At 35.7% G+C, this 22,609-nt stretch overlaps 2 protein-coding genes across 2 annotated transcripts in view; one reads left to right on the top strand and one right to left on the bottom strand.

Annotated features, from left to right (window-relative positions):
• Positions 1 to 22,609, top strand: part of CRPPA (CDP-L-ribitol pyrophosphorylase A) — a 268,036-nt gene that overhangs the window by 38,074 nt on the left and 207,353 nt on the right. The window contains 1 exon segment of the mRNA XM_054692405.1: positions 2,145 to 2,294. Within this exon segment, the coding sequence (XP_054548380.1) occupies positions 2,145 to 2,294 (150 nt within the window).
• Positions 3,665 to 4,328, bottom strand: LOC119242970 (60S ribosomal protein L15-like). Its single transcript, XM_037508406.2, has one exon. The coding sequence runs from the start codon at positions 4,289 to 4,291 to the stop codon at positions 3,680 to 3,682; it is 612 nt and encodes a 203-aa protein (XP_037364303.1). The 5' UTR covers positions 4,292 to 4,328; the 3' UTR covers positions 3,665 to 3,679.

Here is a 22,609-nt window from a genome sequence, read left to right as displayed (position 1 = left end):
TAGTGATTGTTGACAGTCTCCCCGTGCCTCTGTGAGCTATGGGAAGTAGGAACCCTATCTTTTTACCCTTATTATTCAGAGGAAACTTCAATCACATTGAACTTGGTGGGGAATGAAGGAAGTAACTAATCCTGGCTCTAGTATCACAGGCTCTCTGTTCTTACCACTAAGATATTGAAGACTTTCTTGAGTAATGTTTCTTTATTACTGAATGCCTTTAGGACAATTTTCAAAGACTTTAAATGGTTGGTTTTTTAATAATTTTCACTAGTTATAGTTGTTTTGCTTGGAGAGAACTCATCTTGCTGACATTTTGGATGGCTCATGTTCTCTTCTAAATAATCTTTACTTGATGGTCAGACATAGAATCTCAGGAGGACCTGTAAGTAGTTAAACTGGAAATCTGATTTTTTCCTTTGAGCTGTGTATATCTATGTGTGTGTTACATGTGTTTCTTGCTTGTTTTATCTTTTAAACTTTTTTGATAGGAGTTAAACTTGCTCCTTATCTTCCTTTATCCTACTTGGTAATCATTCCCTCCCTGTTTCCTCTCTGTCTCCTCATTTTTGCTTTTATAACGAGACTCCAGATTTCTACTTGAGCTACTGGAGATGGTGACCAAAAAATACCTTGGCTTTTGTAAATTAGTTCCTGAACTGTCTATCTGGCTTGGATGTTGGTCTTCTTAAGAATAAATTTGCTGCATTTGCACAATCCTCATGTGGCAATTATGTATAAAGATAGTACATTTTGCAATCAATATAAGGTGTGTTTAACTGCCTTTCCTATTTTAAGGCTACTTCAGTGAGGGAGCTGACTGGCAGTGACCTTCACTACCACATTACAGTGGTACTCTGTTAAAGATAAAGGGCAAATTATGTGATAGGAAAATATCTCTTTACATAAAGTTTAGATGTATCTGTTAAAGGGACAGATCTTTCATTAGAGCAACTGGAATTAATGGCTATCTTGCCTGAAGAAACTTTGATGTGAGCCTGTGTTTGAAGGGACTACTTTTCTCAGAAATTAGAGCAAGGTATGAATACATTGGGTTGCTGTTGAGTCTCATTTTTGGAATATTATGCAGTTTTTTTCTTAATTATGTAATGTGTACCTTTTTCTGCACTGTTGGTGGGAGTGCAAACTGGTCCAACTACTATGGAGAGCTGTGTGGAGATTTCTTGACTTACTAAACATAGAGCTTCCATATGATCCAGCAATTCCACTCCTAGGTATTTACCCAAAGGACACAGAAACATCAATTCCAAAGAGCACCTGCACTCCTATGTTTATAGCAGCACTATTTATAACAGCACTAAGCTTTGGAAACAACCCAAATGCCCAAAAATAGATGACTGGATCCAGAAGATGTGGTACATATACACCATGGAATATTACTCAGCATTCAAAAAAGATAAACACATGCAATTTGCAGCAACATGGATGGCGCTGGAAGGGATCATGCTCAGCAAAATAAGCCAGAAAGAAAAAGAAAAATACCGGATGGTCTTACGCATAGCAGGAATCTAGAAAACTTAAATAAGGGACCAGGAAAAAGAATAACTATAGGAAAGAAAATATCAAAATCAACAAACAGCTGTGAACCAGAGACACTCTATGGGGCTTAGGGGCGGGGAAAGGAGGGCTTGGGGTCAAAATAAAGGGGTTGTAATTGTATGGGGAATAAAAATAAAATTTAAATAAAAAAATAATATTGAATTAGAAAAAATATTGAATTAGAAAAAAATTATGTAATGTGTAAATTAAATTAGTTCACAGCACACTAATTAGTAAATATTCATATATAATCCATTTTAATTCTTTTACAATAGTTTGTCTGTCCCCTTCCATCTTCAAGGAATACCCAATTGTCTTAGCATCCTTTTTTTAGTATTTGACTTCAATGGCCTTTGGTGAAAAGGATTTTGAGTCTACAGTGAAAGAAGTTACTTCTGTCTCTAAGTATAGGGAGCTGTAATATCATGAGATGGGAAATAATTTTTGAACCAAATAGACATTTGTTCAAATGTTTGAAGGTAGTTTTTTGAAGGAGTAGGATGTTTTAAAATTGAGATAGAGTTTGAATTTTTCTTTAAATATTGTCTAGGTGAAATTTATTTGCCTCTATTGTATTTGTTTTTCAGGCTGCAGGAGCAATTCGACCTCTTGTATCTACTGTCATCAGTCCCTCTTCTGACGGCTGCTTGGACCACTCACTGGAACGTGCCAGATATAGAGCAAGTGAAATGCCACAGGCTTTTCTATTTGATGTGATCTATGAGGCTTATCAGCAGGTAAGAATATTGGCTTTTGGAAAAAAGCTGTTGTGTTGGGAGTCCCCAAGACTACCTTTCCCCTTGGAAATTTGCTAGAAAAACTCCTATGATTCAGCATATAGTTGTGTTCCTGGCTGACATAGTGAAGCAGTAAGGAAACACGGTTAACTCAAAACAAGAAACAGACACAGGTGGAGACTTGGAGCAATCCATGATGAATTTTCCTTATGTCCCCCTCTTCCCCAGAAGGGGCAAACAAAATACACCTTCCCCCTAGCAGCAGGTGGGTGCTCATTAGAGACTCAGTGTCCAAGGTCCTGATGAGAGGTGGTCTCTTTGATATCCTTTGTTTAGCACATACAAAAATTCAGATTCTCAAAAGAATACTGGTGTTTAGCTGCTTAAACCATATTGTTTATGCAAATGGTTGAGACTAGTGGACCTTTTCTAGATAACTGCTGGGAATGCTGTGAAAGTCAAGTTGTCCCAGATGCTGACTGAGGGCTGCTCAGTACGCAGGTCTTTCCAAAGCAGTTTCAGACCTGCTGTGGTAAATTGTCTGCATAATTGCTTAGATGTTTTGTTAATTAAAATTGAATTAAAGGCAAGTGACTTTAAATAGAAAATAATTCTTTCATATTTAGATTATACTGGATTTCCTATGTTTTTATACATGATATAGGAATATTTTTTGTACTAATATAAATGATACTATTCATTTGCATATTTATTGATTAAACAGATATTAAATATCAGGTATTGGGCTTACTACATACTTTCCAATGATATGCATATTTCCAATGGCAAGTTAGAGTACCTGGGATGTTAGTCAGTAAATAGTTTGAAATAGATGAAAAAGTTAGGAATATGAAATAAAAGCAATATGAATATTGACACTTAAAATATCTCCTATTTTAGTTATAGGGTAATCCTATGCATACATTAATTTGAGAATCAGTATAGACTCTCAGTTATTGTTTTAAAATGAGATGATGTTGACTAGAATTAATTTTAATTGTAAGACTAATATGCTGTGCTTTGTATTTTCTTACAAAGATGAATTTGGAATAAATGTATTCACCTTCAATTGGTTGTTAATCATATGGATGCTAGACATTATTAATTTGAGTTTTTAAATTAAAATATCCTATTTTATAGCCTGATCTTGCTGAACTGGAACACATCTACCACATTTCCCAAGGTTAATGAAAGAATTTTTTCATTTTATATAAACACTTATATTACAAAGAACAAATATATTCCAAAGAATAGATAGAAGAAAGCTACATATTAATCAAAAACTTAAAGATAATCTCATAATTCTCACAGCAGAGTAGTAATTTTCTTTTTTTTTTAACTATCCTAAATTGTTTTTTAGGTAAGAATTTTACAAACATTACTTATTAGCGGTAACTGTGGAGCTGGAGAGTATTGCGCCTTCTCCAAGCTGCACGGCGAGAACCACCAATAGTGTGGTGGTTCTTGTGGCCCTTTCCAAGACCATGGCTCTTGCGGCCTGCAGATGTTAGCCCCCGCATCTCCCTGTGCTTGTGGACTGGTTTAGTGATCCATTGGGTGTCAGGGTTTCTTCTGATAGCTTTATGGAATGGATCGATGAGGATAACCTCAAAAAATTTGTACGTGGAATCTTCACCAACCCAGTAAGAATTCAGGACTCTCAGAGCTCCACAGTGGTGTCCAGCTCGCTCTTCAGCAACAGATTGAAGGCTTCTAGCAAACTTCAGCTGATTTACACCATGGTGGACAGGCTTGCCATAGGTTGCACCCTTTGGAACTGGACGTTTGTGGCCACCACGGTGCACACAAATCCAATGTATGACATAACCTTGCTTGGCTTTGTATCCCAGTCTTCTCGCTTTATCCGGCCGGGTGGGGCGGGGTGCCCTGTGGAGGGCCGACAGCTGGCAATACCGCCAGCAGCGCACCCTGAGAAGAAAGCGCATCACATTGGACTTCTTCCTCCATAGTTCCTGGATGTACTTGTAAGTGCCCATTTTGGCTTACCTGATGGCTGCCGCCAGATGGAAAGGCAACTTTTCAATAGCATTTTATGGAGTTTTAAGTTCTTATGCACTGACACCTTGCTTCCCAGACCTGTACCACCAGCATGCTTTGGAACCTACAATGCAAACTCTGGTTTTTCCCCCTCAGACCATCTTATTCAGAACCCTGGGAACAGGATCCGATGATTTGTGCTTTAACCAACAAGTGTGGCAAGTATTCCTGATTATTGAAATTTGGGAACTACCATTTAGGGTGTTCATTGTACATGAAGATCTATTGTATTTGAATTTTGTTTTTCATCACAGACGTCACAAGGAATTTGACTATAGAAAATCATATGGCCTCTGGTCTACATAACTTGTTTATGTACATATTTTGAATTTAGCATATTAATTAGAAAAAGAATGCCAAGAGCTTATGTAAGGAAAGATAAGTAAAAAAATAGGTCCTATTTGGAGGTAAAAAAACCAAACCAAACCATAGCAAAAGTTGTTATTTTGACTTATTTGGATTGACCATATTAAATAGGTTTAAACTGGACAGAACTATAATATCAGTGCATAAACCCACCAGTAATTTCTGAACTACAAGTTACAGAATTGATTAAACATTAATATTTTTAACCTTTCAACTTAGGAGAAATTATAGTCAAGGAGTTTGCTCAGCAGTAGTTTGACAAAAATATTTCATTAGGTAAACACTTATTGAATGGGTCATTAGGTGCTTATGACTAGATTGTCTCTCCTTTGTAAGTTACTGTATAAATTTTAGTTTTTTCAGGTTTATTGAGGTTTAATTGACAAATAAAATTGAGATTTATTTATTTATTTCTTTTTTCTTTTTTTTATTTTAACATTTGTCATTTAAAAATTTTTTTTAAACAATATTTGCTTCCCCCCAACCCCTTCAGGTGTAGTCCCCATAGAATTTCCTTCCCCAAGGCATCCATGCACCATCACCCCAGTCCCCTGTGCTCCTCCCTCCCTCCCTCTGATCCCTCTCCCTCCTCCTCCCCTGTAGTATGTCTCTGGTTTATAATTGTCTGTTTTTGCTTTGTTGTGTTTTATACTGTTATTATTTTTTTTTTTACACTGCTATCTTAATTGGTTCCCCTATATTCCTGTTATAAGTGAAACCATCTGCTGTTTTTTTTTTTTCTTCTGGCTTATTTCACTGAGCATACTTCCTTCTAGCTCCGTCCACGTTGCTGCGAATGGCATGAGTTCATCTTTTTTGATCGCTGAATAATATTCTATTGTGTATATGTACCACATCTTCTTGATTCAGTCATCTATTTTTGGGCATTTGGGTTGTTTCCTAGTTTTACCTATTGTAAATAGTGCTGCAATAAACATAGGTGTACAGGTGCTCTGTTGAATCACTGTTTTTGTGTCCTTTGGGTAGATCCCTAGTAGTGGAATTGCCGGATCCTATGGTAGCTCCATTTTTAGTAGATTGAGGAACCTCCAGACAGCTTTCCACAGTGGTTGGACCAGTTTGCACTCCCACCAGCAATGCAGGAGAATTCTTTTTTTACCACATCCTTGCCAACATTTGTTGTTGCTTGTTTTTTTGATGTGTGCCATTCTTACTGGTGTATGGTGGTATCTCAGTGTGGTTTTGATTTGCATTTCCCTGATGATAAGGGATGTTGAACATTTTTTCATATGCCTGTTGGCCATTTGCATTTCCTCTTTGGAGAAATGTCTTTTGAGTTCTTCTGCCCATTTCTTGACTGGATTGTTTATTTTGTTTTTGTTGAGCCCCTGTGAGTTCTTTGTATATCTTTGTGATCAGTCCCTTATCAGCTGAATGGAGTGCAAAGATTTTTTCCTAATCAGTGGGGTGTCTGTCTGTTTTGGTTAATGTCTCTTTGGCTATACAGAAGCTTTTCAGTTTGATGTAATCCCAACTGTTTATCTTTGCCTTCACTATCACTGCTTTGGGTGATGAGTCTTTAAAGATGTTTCCGAGATGTATGTCTTATAATGTTTTACCTATATTTTCTATATATTTTATGGTTTCAGATCTTATGTCCAGTTCTTTTATCCATTTTGAGTTGACTTTTGTGCACGGTGAAAGGTAGTGGTCTAGTTTTATTTTTTTGCACGTGGAAGTCCAGTAAAATTGAGATTTAAAGTGTACAGTGTAATCTGTACATATATACATTGTGACATGTAAAAGGATCGCCCCTCTCCTGAATAAGTTAACTCATCGCTTTCCTCATATATTTCCCCCCACACTTTTTTTGGTGAGAACATTTAAGTATAGCCTATTCATCGATTTCAATCACACAGTATAGTGTTATCAACCATAGTCACAATCAAAATGTTAACATTAGCTCCTCAGCCCATAGTCTTAACTAAAAGTTTGTGCCCACCTCCGTTTACTAACCTTTTCCTATTTCCTCCACGTTATAGTTTCTGAGAATAACTTTCTACTATTTGAGTTGAGCTTTTTTTGATTTCACATAGAAGTGATAGCATGTGTTTGACTTTCTATGACTTATTTCACTTACCATAATGTTGTTCAGGTTCATCCAGTAGCAGACTTTCATACCTTGACCCTTGTGAATAGTGCTCCAATGAACATGAGAGTTTGTATAGTTCTTTGAGATGGTGGTGTTTTATTTCCTGTGGATATGCCCAATAGTGTATTGTTGAATTGTATTGTAGTTCTCTTACAATTTTTTGAATAACCACCTCCTGTTTTCCATGGGACTGTAATTCACATTCCTACCAGCACTCTTTTAGGTTGTATGTTTCTAGGAACTTATCTATATCTTCTTTGTTATCCAGCTTATTGTATAATTTTCATACCTAGTTTCTTATTATCCTTCATACTTGTGTCTTATCGCTTTTCATGTCTTTTTTGATTTGTAATTGAGTCTTAAATTAGCAGCTCAATCCTCAGGCATAACTTGTGAGATAAGCAGTTAGACTCCTTTCAGGAAAAGATTGGAAAATAGATGTTTTTGCCTGTGTTATCTGGGCTGAACCTTGAGGGATAGCTGCAGTGGGTGCTCTGCCTGTTGTTCAGAGTATCTTAAAGCGAGTGTGCAGATCTGTGGTCCAAATCATCTACTCTAAAATTAGGAAAACTTGGATAGTATAGAATGTTGTAAATGCTTATGCTTATGAATATATTTGAAGGTAAACTGAGGAGATTAGCCAATACATTATATCTGAGGCATTAGAGAAAGGAGTCAGAGACCCAAGAATTTGCTCTAAAAAACTAGAATATAGTACATATAATTGCCATTCATTTAGATTGAATGTGCTGGTGAAAAAGGTTTTGTGGGGTCAGATGAAGTATTTGGTTTTGACTGCTAAATTTGAAATTCCTTTGAGATATACAGTTTAAAGTGTTAAGAAGGTAGATATGTGAATCCATAAATGAGTGGATAAGTCCAGAGGAGGTATGTATTTTGGAAATCTAAATGCATACACCTTTAATGCCTTGGAGTTAATGAAGATCAGCATATGAATGGGTGTAGAATAAAAGAAATTCAAAGGCTGAACCCTGAAGCAATGTCCAAGGTGTTTTGAGTTTGGGGAAGTGTATTGGTTTTCTATCCATGCTGTAACAAATTAGCACAAATTTAATTAAACACATTTATTCTCGCTATTCTGGAGGTCAGGAATCTAAAGTTGTTTGCCTTTGTTTCTGGAGACTATAGTAGAGAATGTGTCTCATTTCTTAGGTTTTGTTTCTAGGAACATTTGTATTGGGGCTATATTTTGGGAATTTATGGAAAACTGATTAAAAACTTTAGGTCAAAAATTAAAACTACAGAGCCAGTGAATAGCTCAGTGATTAATATGGCTTTGAGATATGGAGTTGACTTTTTATTTTTTAAATCAAGAGTGTAACTTAGCATTTTGGAAGCAAAAAAAAGCAAGTACTTACCATTTCCTTAGAGTTTAGCAGAAACCAGTCTATTGTAACTTTGGTCATATGAAATCAGATATGTAAAAGAAACACATCTTAATCTAACTGAAAGGCATGTGGTCTGTGGCCAAAAAAGAGTAGATGTACAGATTGTGGTTATGGATAACTTTCCTTCATTGAATGATTTTGGAAGGTCAGAGATATAAGATGCTGTACTGTATGGTTACTTGCTGGGCTGTCATTTTTTGCTGTGCTCTTGTCTTATCTATTTCACCCTCCTGTTCAAAATGCTCTAGCTGTTCTCACTTTGTTTTAGTTAGAAAATATATGTTTCCTCCTCTTTTCTATCTGTCCTTCCTATCTTGCAACATATCTTTTTGATATCAGGTAGTTTTTTTCATACCCAGGGAAGGCTTTATTGTCTCTCCCAGACTAGATTATCCAAACTCAGTAAGAGTTAACAGTAATAATAAACTTAAAAATACATATCAGAAACTAAAGGTAAAATTGAGGAACACAGAGAAAAACCACAGCCTTGCTTTTATTAATAATTATACCACAAAGAACAAAACAAACTAAAATTTTACAAAGTTAGAAAAAAAAAACCTAAAGAATGCAGAAAGGAATTAAGTACTATCTATTAAAATAACAAGATAAAAGGCAAAAATTTTTTTTTTTTTCTAAAGGTCCTCTTTTCTGCCTAGCATCAGAATTATTCTTGAAGCTGGTTATAAACTGTCACACTTCCATGCTAGATTATGAGACTATGAGTCCTGTGTAGACAAGGACTGTATCTGTTTAGTTGTAGCACCTACTTGATATATTAGTATTAAGTATATAGTCAATGGAATGACTATACAAGGGTGTACATGCAAATAAATACATGAACACATTCCACGATCACCTAATGAACTGTTGTGTGTTCTAGCAAAGAGATGCCATTATTTAGGGGGAAGAAATAAGGTTCAAAATGGAAAACTTTTTGATTCACTTGAATGCTAAAGGACATTTTGCATGGCTCATACTTAGATAATGAAATGATTAGAATAGATCATGAAATAAATTTTGATCTCACTTATACCTATTACCTTTTATGCTAATTTATTTAGTATATGTCTTAGCAACTGAGTGGTAATTTAGCAGTTTATGGCCAAGAGAAAAATTTTACTTTAGAAAAATTGTGCATTGATGGGAAAAATATGGTGAGATATCCTAAGGGCATGTTTTATCATGAAAGAATACATATCATTAAAATAATAACAAAATGATTTTATAATATTTTTCCTCATATAATATGTGTTTAGTTATGTAGATGAATTAATAAAAAATGTTTATTCAAGAAAATCCAGAAATAAACCCACAGATTTATGGTCAACTAATCTTTGACAAAGGAGCAAAGACTATGCATTGGAGCAAAGAAAGTTTGTTCAATAAATGGTGCTGGGAAAACTGGGTCGCTACATGCAAAAGAATGAAGCTTGACCACTACCTCACACCATACACAAAAATCAACTCAAAATGGATTAAAGAACTAGACATAAGACCTGAAACCATAAAATATATAGAAGGAAATATAGGCGAAACACTACGTGATTTGCACATCAAAGACATCTTTACAGACACATCACCCAAAGCAGTGATAGTGAAGGCGAAGATAAACAGCTGGGACTACATCAAATTAAAGAGCTTCTGCACAGCAAAAGAGACAATAACAAAAACAAAGAGAAACCCCACCAACTGGGAGAACATTTTTGCACACAACACTAATGATAAAGGACTGATCACAAAAATCTGCAAAGAGCTGATGAGACTTAACAACAACAAAGAAAAGAATCCAGTCAAAAAATGGGCAGAAGAGCTAAAAAGAAACTTCTCTGAAGAGGAAATGCAAATGGCCAACAGGCATATGAAAAAATGTTCAACATCACTTGTCATCAGGGAAATGCAAATCAAAACTACCATGAGATACCATCTTACACCAGTGAGAATGGCACATATTAAAAAAACTAGCAACAACAAATGTTGGCGAGGTTGTGGAGAAAAAGGAACTCTTCTGCACTGTTGGTGGGAGTGCAAACTGGTCCAACCACTGTGGAGAGCTGTGTGGAGATTTCTGGACCTACTAAACATAGAGCTTCCATATGATCCAGCAATTCCACTCCTAGGTATTTACCCAAAGGACACAGAAACATCCATTCCAAAGAACACCTGCACCCCTATGTTTATAGCAGCACTGTTTACAATAGCTAAGCTTTGGAAACAACCCAAATGCCCAAAAGATGCATTTGTGATCAAGAAGATGTGGTACATATATACCGTGGAATATTACTCAGCATTCAAAAAAGATAAACACATGCAATTTGCAGCAACATGGATGGCACTGGAAGGGATCATGCTCAGCGAAATAAGCCAAAAAGAAAAAGAAAAATACCGGATGGTCTCACTCATAGCAGGAATCTAGAAAACTTAAATAAGGGACCAGGAAAACGAATAACTATAAGAAAGTGAAAATCAAAATCAACAAAAAACTACGAACCAGAGACACTTTTAGGGGGGCGGGGGTGGGAGGGAGGGATTGGGGTCAGAATGGGGGGCTGCAATTGTATGGGGAATATAAAAATAAAATTTATTATTAAAAAAAATGTTTATTCATTATATCCTGCGTGCTGGTGGTAGAATGCTGTGTCAGTTGGCTTAAACTGGGAACTACTTTTCTGGGTTATGTTTGCAAAAAGAACAAGATGAGTGATATTTAGAAGGCCAGATGTAAAACAGAAACTATTTTTTTCCTTAAGGTCATTTTGTCTTTTACTTTCAAACAGAGTAACCAATATACACAAAACTGCCTCTCTTCTCTGTCTCTAGCTCACTGTCTAGTTTGTTTTCTTGATTGGTAGCAGTGCTGATCATCAGCTAGCTCTGGCTTATCACCACAGTCCAGCAGGGAACCTGCTGAGGCTATAGCTACACAGAACCAGCTATTCTGTAGACCTCTCCATGACTTTCCTCATAGACTCCATTTGGTGCCTGGGTGTGCTCTCTTGTCATGTCTCCAATATTTTCAGCCCACTTTTCTGGTCCTTGTAGGTTCTAATTCCTACCCATGTCCCCTCCCCACTCCCCATGGACAAATTATGCTGCTCCCCTGACACTTTAATTCAACTGTGGATTGTGTCCACACGATGAATACTTCGATATACAGCAACACTTACAGATTTTTACCATTGCTAAATTATTTTTTTACCTCAATTAGAACAGTATACATTTCAAACGATACACATGTCTTTTATAAGGTAATAATTTTCCATGGTGTTTGGTGCCAAACTTGTTTGAGTTGTAGCATAGCTTTCTTTTTGGGTGTTTCACAAAGTATTGCCAAAAGAACTAAAAGGAAAATTTTGCTTTTAAGTAGTTCTGGCCGGATTTTGGTTTATTGGTCTCTTGCCTAGAACATTTGAAAAGTCACACACAGTGATATAAAAAAGATTATGAACTAATATTAAAACTGGCATGTTCCATGTTGGAACCACCTTTGTTGTAAAGAATAGTCTGATCTGAAATAGTGTTGTGGAATCCGACCCTTCAAAATAGGTACCCTCCTTCATGTATTTAAACATTATGGACTTATAACAAATGAAAGTATATTCTTTTTCCTAGAAATGCTTTAAAAATTTGTCATAATTTTATGGACATTATTGTTTTTTGGCATTAATATTAGAAAGTTTGATGTTTCAAATTATGACTTAGAAATATATTGAAAGTTTAGCATTATCTGGGCAATTAGAGGAGACATTTCATTGGCTTTGAATAAAAACTTCTAAACTTTAAGCCTAGTGGAATTTTTTCCACAGAGAATATTTAGGACAAGGGTTTATTGTTTGTGAAAATTATGTGCACTGCTTAATGCCAGCATGACTATACATTTCATAAACCTCACAGTAGGTAGTCTGAAACAAAATTGTTAACAGTTCCTCTGCTTACAGTATTCTGTAGATTCTGTGTCAAATCATTACTCAGCTTTTGGCTCCTAGTAATGGAAGAATAGCTTGAATAGTTAACCTTCTAGTGGCTAAGTTAGAAACCTTGCGCATGCGTTTGCAAGTGTGCTCCCCTCCGCCCTGTCATTATCTCTGTTTCTCTCTCTCTCTCCCCTCTCCCCCAATCTGAGAGACACAGACTATATACAGAATAAGATATAAGTGTATGTGTATATGTTTATATTTTTATAAAAGCAGTGAAGAATGAACAAAATTTGGCCGGAGTTGAAAGGGATTCAGTCCTTAAAAGAAGGAAATCGATGGGTTAGATCCACATTTATATACTTTGTCATTTAATAATTTTATTGCCTCTCTAAATCTGTTCTTTACTGACTTCCTAGATTCCATGGATACATATCATTTGTCAAGAAATTTTAAGATTCATTATCTGATAGTGCATAAGTTATATTGTTGCAGGACTGGGTTTTCCTGCTCTTCTCAGATCTGGTATGTTTCCATTCCTGCTGTCTCCACTGGTGCCACTAGTGTGTATGTGTAATAATGAGTGCCATTCACTCTCTAGTAAGTTTTTGATACAAGTTCTGGCTTGCCATTCTCTGCCTGCCATCTTCTCTCTGCTGACTGTCTGGTGGAGATTTTCCTATTTGCGAACCCTGACCCATAGTGCTTTGCCTGCTAGCCTTGGTTCCATGGCAGTCCAGCAGTAGGTTTTCAGTTTTTTAGTGCCTGTCTGCGGTGTCACCTTCATTAGCCTCAGGCTCCTGGCCATCTGGTGGAGGGTTCCTGGCTTACCAGTCCTCATTTGTGATTTCTAATCTGTCACCCTTGGCTTCCTGACTGTGTTTAATCTTTGGCTCAGGTCAAAGCATTAAATTATTTCACCAGCTAGTAGCTGGCAGCCATGCACTCTCCAGTGAGGTTTGGATCTCAGTTTTGAAGAAAAGTCCCTGTCTTCTCTTCATATATATTCTGGGTATATTTTCTCAGACTCAGAATATTTTTTAGAGTTCTCTTTTATTCATTCTTATCACTTAAATCATTGTACATAGCTAAGAATACTATTCAAATTCTTCTGTAGTTTATGAATCTGAATGAAAGCTGAATGACACATACACTCCCATCCTCTCCCAGAGCATTTCTCAGTTTCTCTAGGGGCAAGGCAGAAATCTTTTTCTCTCTTGGTTTTTTTTATTATTATTTTTTTTGGTCTTGAGAAGCCAGAGGATGGAACTTGGGGCTGCAGGGTGTTTGGGAATTGAGGGAGATTTTCTAGAATGTAGGGAGTCACAGCGAAGTGAGTGTCTATATTTGAGCATATAAAATCTCCTCAAAGCCTGTGCATGCATGGGGCAAAGTTCCAAATGACCCAGGGAAAATAAAATTGGAAGCCTGGATGAGTGAGATGAGCAGAGACTTGAGCGGCTACTTGCCTCAGGGGAGACAGTTTGCGTTTTCAGCGTTGGTATGTTAAAGGGAATTGGTAAATTCCTCTGGTTTTTCATTGATAAAATAGAATCCTTTTCCCATTTTGTAGCACCATGCCCAGGAAACACTGTGGAAAATAACAGGATCTGTAGTTTGTAAAAACATATCAACAGTGTCCAGAATATATCTCAAGATTATTAAATATTAAAAAAGGTGAAAGTGATTTACATTAAAATATCAGTTGGAAACAACAGTATAGGACTTTTCTTGTATTGAGGTAAAATTTTATTTATTTTTTTCATTGTGGTAACTGTGAAGTACATTGTTGTTTGTGAATTAGAAGAATAGCCTCCCCACTCTCAGGTGTTGTTACCATACTGTACCCACCACCAGGACTTTAAAATAACTGCAATAAATATGTTGAATAATTCACAAGAGAAGGTTGATACCTTGTAGGGGTATTATGAGAGATGGGGATGAGGGGTATGATGAGATATGGGAAAGGTAAAAAAGAAGAAACAAATAGATATCTGAGAACTGGAAAATAGGATACCTTGATAAAAATGTGCTGAATTTGTTGGCAGTGATCAATAGTGGATGAGGGAAGGATCAGTGAACTTGAGGATAGACTGGATTTCAAGAGATGAAGCTTGGAAGCTACAAGTCTTATTACAGTCTGGATCTGGGCCTGGAATATCACTTCTGTTATACTCATCAGTCAGAGCAGCTTAATAACCCTCCTTCCCAAAGAATTTGTGGTAATCTTTAATCCACCACACCATCATGTTATGACGTCAATATGTGTGGAATCGGACAACACTGTGTTTTAGTTTCTGCTGTGTAGTCATTGTTTAGTGATTTGGTACACTTCTTAGTCTTGGTATTATTATCCATGAATGAGGAAGATATCCTTTTTTGGTTGTTGAGAAGGAAATAGCTAAAATAATAGAAAATTAATGAAAGTTCTATGTTATTTTGAATAATTTCATTATTCTTTGGTTCAATTTTTTCAGTCCCTAGTAAAGTGTTCTCATGTATACTTGTAGTTAATTATATAACCTTTAAGTTTTATGCTTTTGAGATAGATTTAGAATAAGCCTAGAAGTTTTCCATGAAATTTTGCTTTTTTCTTGTGCCAAATTACATTTTGTTATTAATCATGGATAGGGGGTATAAGTTGTCAAACCAGTGAGGTATTGTTACTATTACTGACTAAATAATTTGATCTTTTAATGGTAAATGTATTAGCATGCCTTGTGGTCATCTTTACGCTGTAATGATAATTGAATTGACACCAAGTCAAACCACCGTTCTGGTGAATATACCCTTTGCTGGGTTTATCTGCTTTGCTGCTCTGGCATCTGAATTGCCTTTCCTCCCTTCCTCATGCCTGCTCCCTGGTAATGGAAGGGAATAAAAACAATGATGACATTGGGAGTCCAAAATGTTTTAATTTTATTTCTGGCTTTGTGATCTTGAACAATAATGGACACAGACTTTAATTTTTCTGGATCTATATTAATACGTGTATATGAGGGATTTGGAATAGATGGTTTCTAAAAATTCTACCTAGCTCTCTGATTTTAGTATTTAGAAACAGGTTAACGTTCTGATAAGGCAATGATTATCTGAAAAGAACTGAGAGTAGAAAGAGAAAAGTAATGGGAAAGACATTCTAGTTAGTGGGTTAAGATGTGGTATATACACACAATGGAATACTACTTAGGTATGAAAAAAGCTCTTGATGTTTGTGACAACATAGATTGAACTAGAGGAAATTATGCTAACACACATAACTAAATTATGCTCAGTTATCTGAAAAAAAAAAACTGAAAATAGAAACTGAAAAGTATTGGGAAAGTAGTGAAAAAGACATCTAGTAGTCATTTGGTTGGCTACATGAGCATAAATAGGCATGAGGTATGAATGCAGCCCAAATAGACTGCGCTCAGGTAAAATATTTTCTAAGTTGTAGTATTAAGGACACTTGCTAGGTGAATTGCTACAAGTGTTTTGTAAATTGTGTTTTAGAAGAAAAGTTTTTGAAAAGATATTTCAGTTTTGAGTGGCTGAAACCTCTCAAGGTTCATTTCATTGGCAAAAATACTAATCTTTGTATGCAAGTTTCACTAGTAATCCCTTAGTTTACAAAATGTGGTTTTTATCTTCTTGGTTTAACTTTGTGGCTTGGTACTAATGCTATATATGTTTTTAATAGAGAAATAAGTGTATTTGAAATGTTAGAAATAAATAGAATGACTAATTCCATTATCTTTTGATAACTATAGTTCAGTGAGGAGGGTCAGGAAACATCCTTTTATTAAGCTTAAGTGTTTAATGACACTAAATTCCTTTCTTGGTTACACACTCTTTTCTTACCCACAATAGCCTTTAGGCTAATAAGAAAACTGCAGGAAAAAAAATTTTGTATCACCCACTGTTAAGAGTAACTAAAAATTCTAAGACTGTTTCAATACCTTTTTCTTTTCCATTTCTCTTACAGTAATCTTAAACTTTTTTGTAATTTAAACAAAAAGTAAATATTCAAAATCTCTTTATGCTGTTAAAGTGATGTTACATCAATTCATTCAGCTTGATTTCCCTACCACCAAATCAGGAAGTCACATGGATATTTTCCCTCTCAGAAGCAGACTAGTCTATTTCCTGCGTACTTATTTTTGATGGATTGTGGAATGTATAAATGTCCTTTGTTTTAAATCATATCATAAATCATGTTATTTTATATCCTGATGGTATATGAAGCAGAATCATATGTGGGAAAAAAACTGAACTATGTATTAAGTGCTGCACTTTAAATGAATTTTAGTTTTCACAATTTTCATGATTTTATTAATTCAGATGAAGGAATTTATTAACTTTTATTTCTAAAAGGAACTTTCTTGTCATTATACTTCCTTTTCCAGCACTGTCATCACTGTCAAATCATGTACTTACAATGTGAACTGACAATTATTTTCAGTTAGACATTTTTCCAAAAGGTGAATTTAATTAGAAAAATTTCACAATCAAATTTAAATGATAGTTAAATTACTCTTTTTCTGGTATAGCTACTTGCTACTTGACTCTAGATTTTTCTGGAAGATAAACAGTGATGCTATTTAAAGTGGTAGGAAGTACCTGAGGGGAGAAATAAAATACTGTGCAAAAATGAATAATGATGTAAAAAAAAGTTATTTCTAAAGAAAAAAAGTGGTAGGAAGGCTTACTAGCACTGTGTTTAGATTACCTCAGTGATAAGAGTGACAGGACTTTGAAATTAAACTTGTGCTTGGTTCTTCCACAATATTGTGTGAGTGTAAGCAGGTTATTTAACCTGTCAATCTCCAGTTTCCTTATCTGTTAAATAGGGCTAAATGTAAAATCTATCTCATAGGATGAGAGGGCAGTTTGGATGAACTAACCCATGTCAAATGCCTAGCCCAGAGTCTGACATCAAAAGTCTTTCTTAGCTGTAATGTACAAATATCTCCCAAATTCTGTGGAATGAAGCAGTAATTATTGATTCATGCATGCCTTTCTGCAGGCTCACCGGGTGTTGGTTGATCTAGGCTGGGCTGAATGAATGGTCATCTTTATGGCTGATCTTGCCACTCATGTCTCCTTGCTAAGGGATATGTTCTATGCATATTTCTCTTGAATTCCAGGCTCAAGAGGCAGTGTCTTTCCTGGGGAATTTGTTTTATCAATAGCAGAAGGTACCAGAGAATAGTGAAAAGAAGTGATTCTTCATTAATAGGCATGGAACAAACACATTGCCACTTCCTCTCATATTCCACTGGACAAAGCAAGGCAGGTGACCAAGACCAACATAGTGCAGTCAGCACTGTATACGCCTATCTTTGCAGTGGTGGCAAGGTGTGGTATATCTTTCAGCTACAGGGAAATAAAAGTAATTTTCCCCCAATACTTCCACCTTCTTTAGCTGTTATGTCTGCTTTTCTTTTAATTTTTGATCTCTTTACATTCTTTTCCTTTTGCCGTGAACTTTTAGCAAGAGTGAAACAGGTACTGAACCTATAACAGTTGAGGTTTTTACAGCATTCCAAACTTATCTGGCTACAGTATTTTCCCTCAACTGACAAAAATTCTTTTTTCTTACAATCTGACTTAATTTCACCCTTTAAATCATATCTTAATTTTTTAACAAGATTTATTTATGCATATAAGAACTGGGGTGTAGGCCAGAGGTGTGGGGAGGTGGTGAGAGGATTCACCAGAGACAGAGTGGGGAGCAGAACAGGCAGATCCACTGAAATACACTGCTGAGGGGAGCAGTAGGCAAGACAGGAGTGGTCTGCTGTGCCATATGGGTTAGTTCCCTGGCCGGGATAGAACTCATACAACAGTGGCTGGGAATAGCTTGATAGTGCTGAGACTTTAACCCTTGTGCCACCAGGGAGACCCTAAATCATATTTTAAATATCAGTTCCTTTATAAAGTCTTCCTGTATGTGATTTCCTCTTCTTCTTTCCCTTTTTCTTATAATTCTTTAAAAAAATTTCCTATATAGTACTTATTTTCATCTGTAATTACTTTGTTGGTTTGCTTGTTACCTTTATCTTCCTGTAGTAAGAAGTATATGAAGGCAGGCACTTTGTCTTGTTAATAACTGTGTTATCCTTATGCTGCACCCAGTACCTGGTACATAATGGCAACTAGGTAAAAATATTTCATCCGTTATAAGAATCACATTTTGAAAAAAAAAATGTATTTAAATTTTTAGTTGGAATTAAGTATCCTTTCTGTATGCTTCATTTTGATATGGCAGTTTATTATAGATATTTATTAAATAACACATTGGAGCACTCAAACAGTGAAGAAGTTTATTAGAAGAATAGTATTATTCCTTCCCTTTCTTTTCCTCTTCCTTTTTTTCTAATTATGTTTATTTTTATTTTTTTGGCATTTTTTACAAATTTTTATTTATTTATACAAGAACCAGGGTACAAGCCAGATGCATGGAAGGGTGAGAGGATTCACCAGAGACAGAGTGGGGAACAGAACAGGCAGACTGACAAAATACACTGCTGAGGGGAGCAGCGGGCGAGACAGGAGAGGTCTGCTTCACCATGTGGGGTTCTCACCGGCCGGCTGGGATTGAACCGGTGCTACAGAGGCTGTGGACAGCTTCACAGTGCAGTACTCAACCGCCTGTGCCACCAGGGAGGCCCTCCAATTATGTTTAATGAAGTAATTTGCTTACAACACTATATTTGTTTCACGAGGTATACTAATATATACAACTGTATGTTTTTGCACCATGCCCACCACCAAAGCTCCAGCTATCTTCCACCATGCTCCATTGGACCCCTCCCTCCACTCTGCATCTTGCCACCCTCTCCTTCTGGTAGCCTCAGTTTTGCAGTCAAATGTCAAGGGTTTGTTATTGGTTTGGTTTTTTTTTGCTCCTTTGTTTTGTTTCACTATATGACACATATAGTTGAAAACATTCAGCATTTTTTTTTTCTTATGACTTATTTCACTTAGCACAACCTTTTCCACTTCCATCCATTTTTCAAATAACAAAAGTTCATCATTTTTAAATAACTGAGTAGTATTCCACTGTTTATATATACCATATTTTTCTAATCCACTCCTTTGTTCTTGGGCACTTATTGTTCCCCTAAGTTGGTGATTATAAATATGGCTGCAAAGAACATAGGAGTACACACACACACACACAATTAGTGCTTTTGAATTCTTTAGGTCAACATCTAGGAGTGGAATTGCTGGGTTACTGGGTCATATGATAGGTCTATTTACTATTTTGAGAAACCTCTATTCTGTTTTCCACAGGGGCTGGACCAGTTACATTTCCACCAACAGTGTACAATGGTTCCTTATTCTCCACATCCTTGCCAACACTTGTTTTTGATCTTTTTGATATGGGACATTTTTGCAGGTGTGAGATGGTATCTTGTTATGGTTTTGATTTACATATCCCTGATGACAAGTGATCATGAGATTTTTTTCATTTGTCTATTAGCTATCTGTATATCTCCTTTGGAGAAATGTCTGTTTAGCATTTCACCCCCCCCTCCTTTTGGGTTAGGTTTGTTTTGTCGAGTTCTATGAATTCTTTATATATCTTGAATATCAGCACTTTGTCAGATGTTTAATGTGCAAATATTTTCTCCCCTTTAGATGGGTGACTCTTTGTTTTGCTGATGGTTTCCTTTGTGGTGAAGCTTTTTGTTTTGATATGGTTCCATCTGTTTGTTTTCTTTTGTTCCTCTTGCCATTGTAAACTAATCTACAAAAGTCATCATTGACGCCAGTGTTGTGGAGTGTTTTATCTCTGTTTTCTTCAATATATTTTATGGTTTCAGACCTTACATTCATGCATTTAATTTATTTTGAGTTACTGTTCGTGTAAGTTGTGAGATGGTGATCTAGTTTAATATTTTTGCATGTGGATGTTCAGTTTTCCTAACACTATTTCTTGAAGAGACTCTCCTCTTTCTTACTGTGTACATTTGACTCCTTTTCATGGATTAACTGTCCATATAAGTGCGGGCTTATTTCTGGTCTCGCAATTCTATTCCATTAGTCTGTATGTCTGTGTTTGTTCAATACTGATTTGGTTACTATAGCTTTGTAGTATAGCTTGAAGTTTGGGAGTGTGATACATCCACTCTTCTTTTTTTGTCAGGATCGTTTTGCCTTATTAGTGTCTTTTGTGGTTCCATATGAATTTCAGTTTCTTTGAAGAGGGCTATAGAAATAGTATTTGTATAAATACTTGAATTTAGTGTTGAATAAATACCACCTTTATATCTTAGTAAAGCAGACGATTATGGGAAATTGGACTGTGGGGGAAAACAAAAAAAAACTCGAACAAATATTACAATTCTAGGAACAGATGCTCAAACTTTTAGAAAGTGAATACATTTGTAGAAAGTGGAATAATTCCCCTTAACAACGTTTTACAGGGATGATAGTGACATAATAGCTTCATTTCTAAACTGTTGACTGGAGAATTCAGTGCTGCCTCCCTATATATCAGTATCAGCAATACTGTACTCTGTAACTCTCTTTTGTGCTATGTTGTACAGGTTGCATTGTCACACATTGTATGTCCTTCAACACTCATTTATAACTATTGTTCTTCATAGTGTCTTTTATTTATTTTTTAAATTATTTTTTGCATCATTGTTAATTTTTAAACAGTATTTGCTTCCCCTCAACCCCTCTGGTGTAGTCCCCATAGAATTTTCTTCCCCAAGGCACCCGTGCACCATCACCTCAGTCCCCTGTGCTCCTCCCTCCCTCCCTCTGATCCCTCCCCCTCCTCCTCCCCTGCAGGATGTCTCTGGTTTATAATTGTCTGTTTTTGTTTTATTGTGTTTTTGTATTGTTATTTTTTTTACACTGCTATCTTAATTGGTTCCCCTTTATTCCTGTTATAAGTGAAACCATCTGCTGTTTTTCTTTTTTCTTCTGGCTTATTTCACTGAGCATATTTCCTTCTAGCTCCATCCATGTTGCTGCAACTGGCATGAGTTTATCTTTTTTGATTGCTGGGTAATATTCCATTGTATATATGTACCACATCTTCTTGATCCAGTCATCTATTTTTGGGTATTTGGGTTGCTTCCAGGTTTTAGCTATTTTAAATAGTGCTGTTATAAACATAGGGGTACAGATGTTCTTTTGAATCAATGTTTTTTAAATCAGGAGAAAAAGAGTTAAGCCCAAAATATTTTTATATTGTTTTTTATATTTGTATATGTATGTGCTTTTACTGGTCCTTTTTATGTACATTCTGGTTGCTGACTCATATCCTTCTCATTTTAGCCACAACAATTCCCTTTGGTTTTTTTTTTTTTTTATAGAGCATACTGGCTAGCAAAAAAATCATTTTGGTTACCCAAAAATATTTTGATTTCTACTTCATTTATGAGTGATTATTTTGTTTGACAGGAAATTCTTGTCAAATAATTGGTTAACAATTATTTTCTTTTAACTTTTTAATGTTTTCCCACTGCCTTCTGGCTTCTGTTATTTGTGCCTTAAAGTCAGCTGTTAATCTTACTAATAAGTTTAATGCATGATAATTGCTGCTTTCTAAATTCTTCTTGGTTTTTGACACCTTGACTGTCATGTATTTAGATTTCTTTGTGCTTTTCCTACTTAAAATTCATCAAGCTTTTTAACCCTTTTTCATCCACTTTTGGAAGTTTTCCGCTACCATTTAATAAAAAATGATTCTCCTTTTCCTCCTTTCCTTCTGGGTGAATCTGTCATGATGCATATTTTGACATATTTGATGATGTCACACATACTTGAAACTGTATTTGTGATGTCTTTTTTTTCTGGTAATCCAGTTAAATATATCAGTTGGCCCATCTTCAAAATACCAGTGATTCTGACTCCTCAAGCATGTTGTTGTGGATGGCTAGTGAATTTTTCCTTTTTGTTGTTGTAGTTCTTAATTACAGAATATCTGCTTTTTATCGTTTCCACATCTTTGTTAGTATCTTCTAATGATGACTCAACTTTCTCATTCTTTTTTTTTCTTTAGTTAGTTTCCTTTAGATTCATTAAATATAATTATTTTTAATATTATTTAAAGACTTTGTTAGGTCCAAAATCTAGGATTCCTCCTGCCAGTTTCGCTTAAGTACTTTCTGTTCCTATATGGATCATATGTTTTTGTTTCTTTGCATACTTCCTAATTGTTGAAAACTGAGTATTTTTCATAATATGGCAACTGTAAATGATAACCCACTCCTTCAGGGTTTGCTGTAATGGATACTTTTCTGCTGCTTATTTAATTTTTCTGAGTTCTTAATAAATATATGTATATTTTGTCCTGTGTAGCTGTAGAAGCCTCTGCTAGGTTATCTTATTTGTGAGCTTCTTTTATTGGTCAGTTAATAATTGGATTATTTCCTTCAATGTATGGAATTAGCATTTCTCCAGGCCTCTGTCTAGGAGCTTTGTGTGTGTATGTTAGAGCACACGCTGTAT

The sequence above is a fragment of the Talpa occidentalis genome, unplaced genomic scaffold, assembly GCF_014898055.3.
Source record: "Talpa occidentalis isolate TD23 unplaced genomic scaffold, MPIMG_talOcc4v2.1, whole genome shotgun sequence".
NCBI lineage: Eukaryota > Metazoa > Chordata > Mammalia > Eulipotyphla > Talpidae > Talpa > Talpa occidentalis.
This window is presented reverse-complemented; position numbering and strand designations above follow the sequence as displayed.

Coding starts and splice junctions, on each gene's coding strand:
- LOC119242970 (XM_037508406.2), bottom strand. CDS start 4,291: ATGGGCACTTACAAGTACATCCAGGAACTATGGAGGAAGAAGTCCAAT.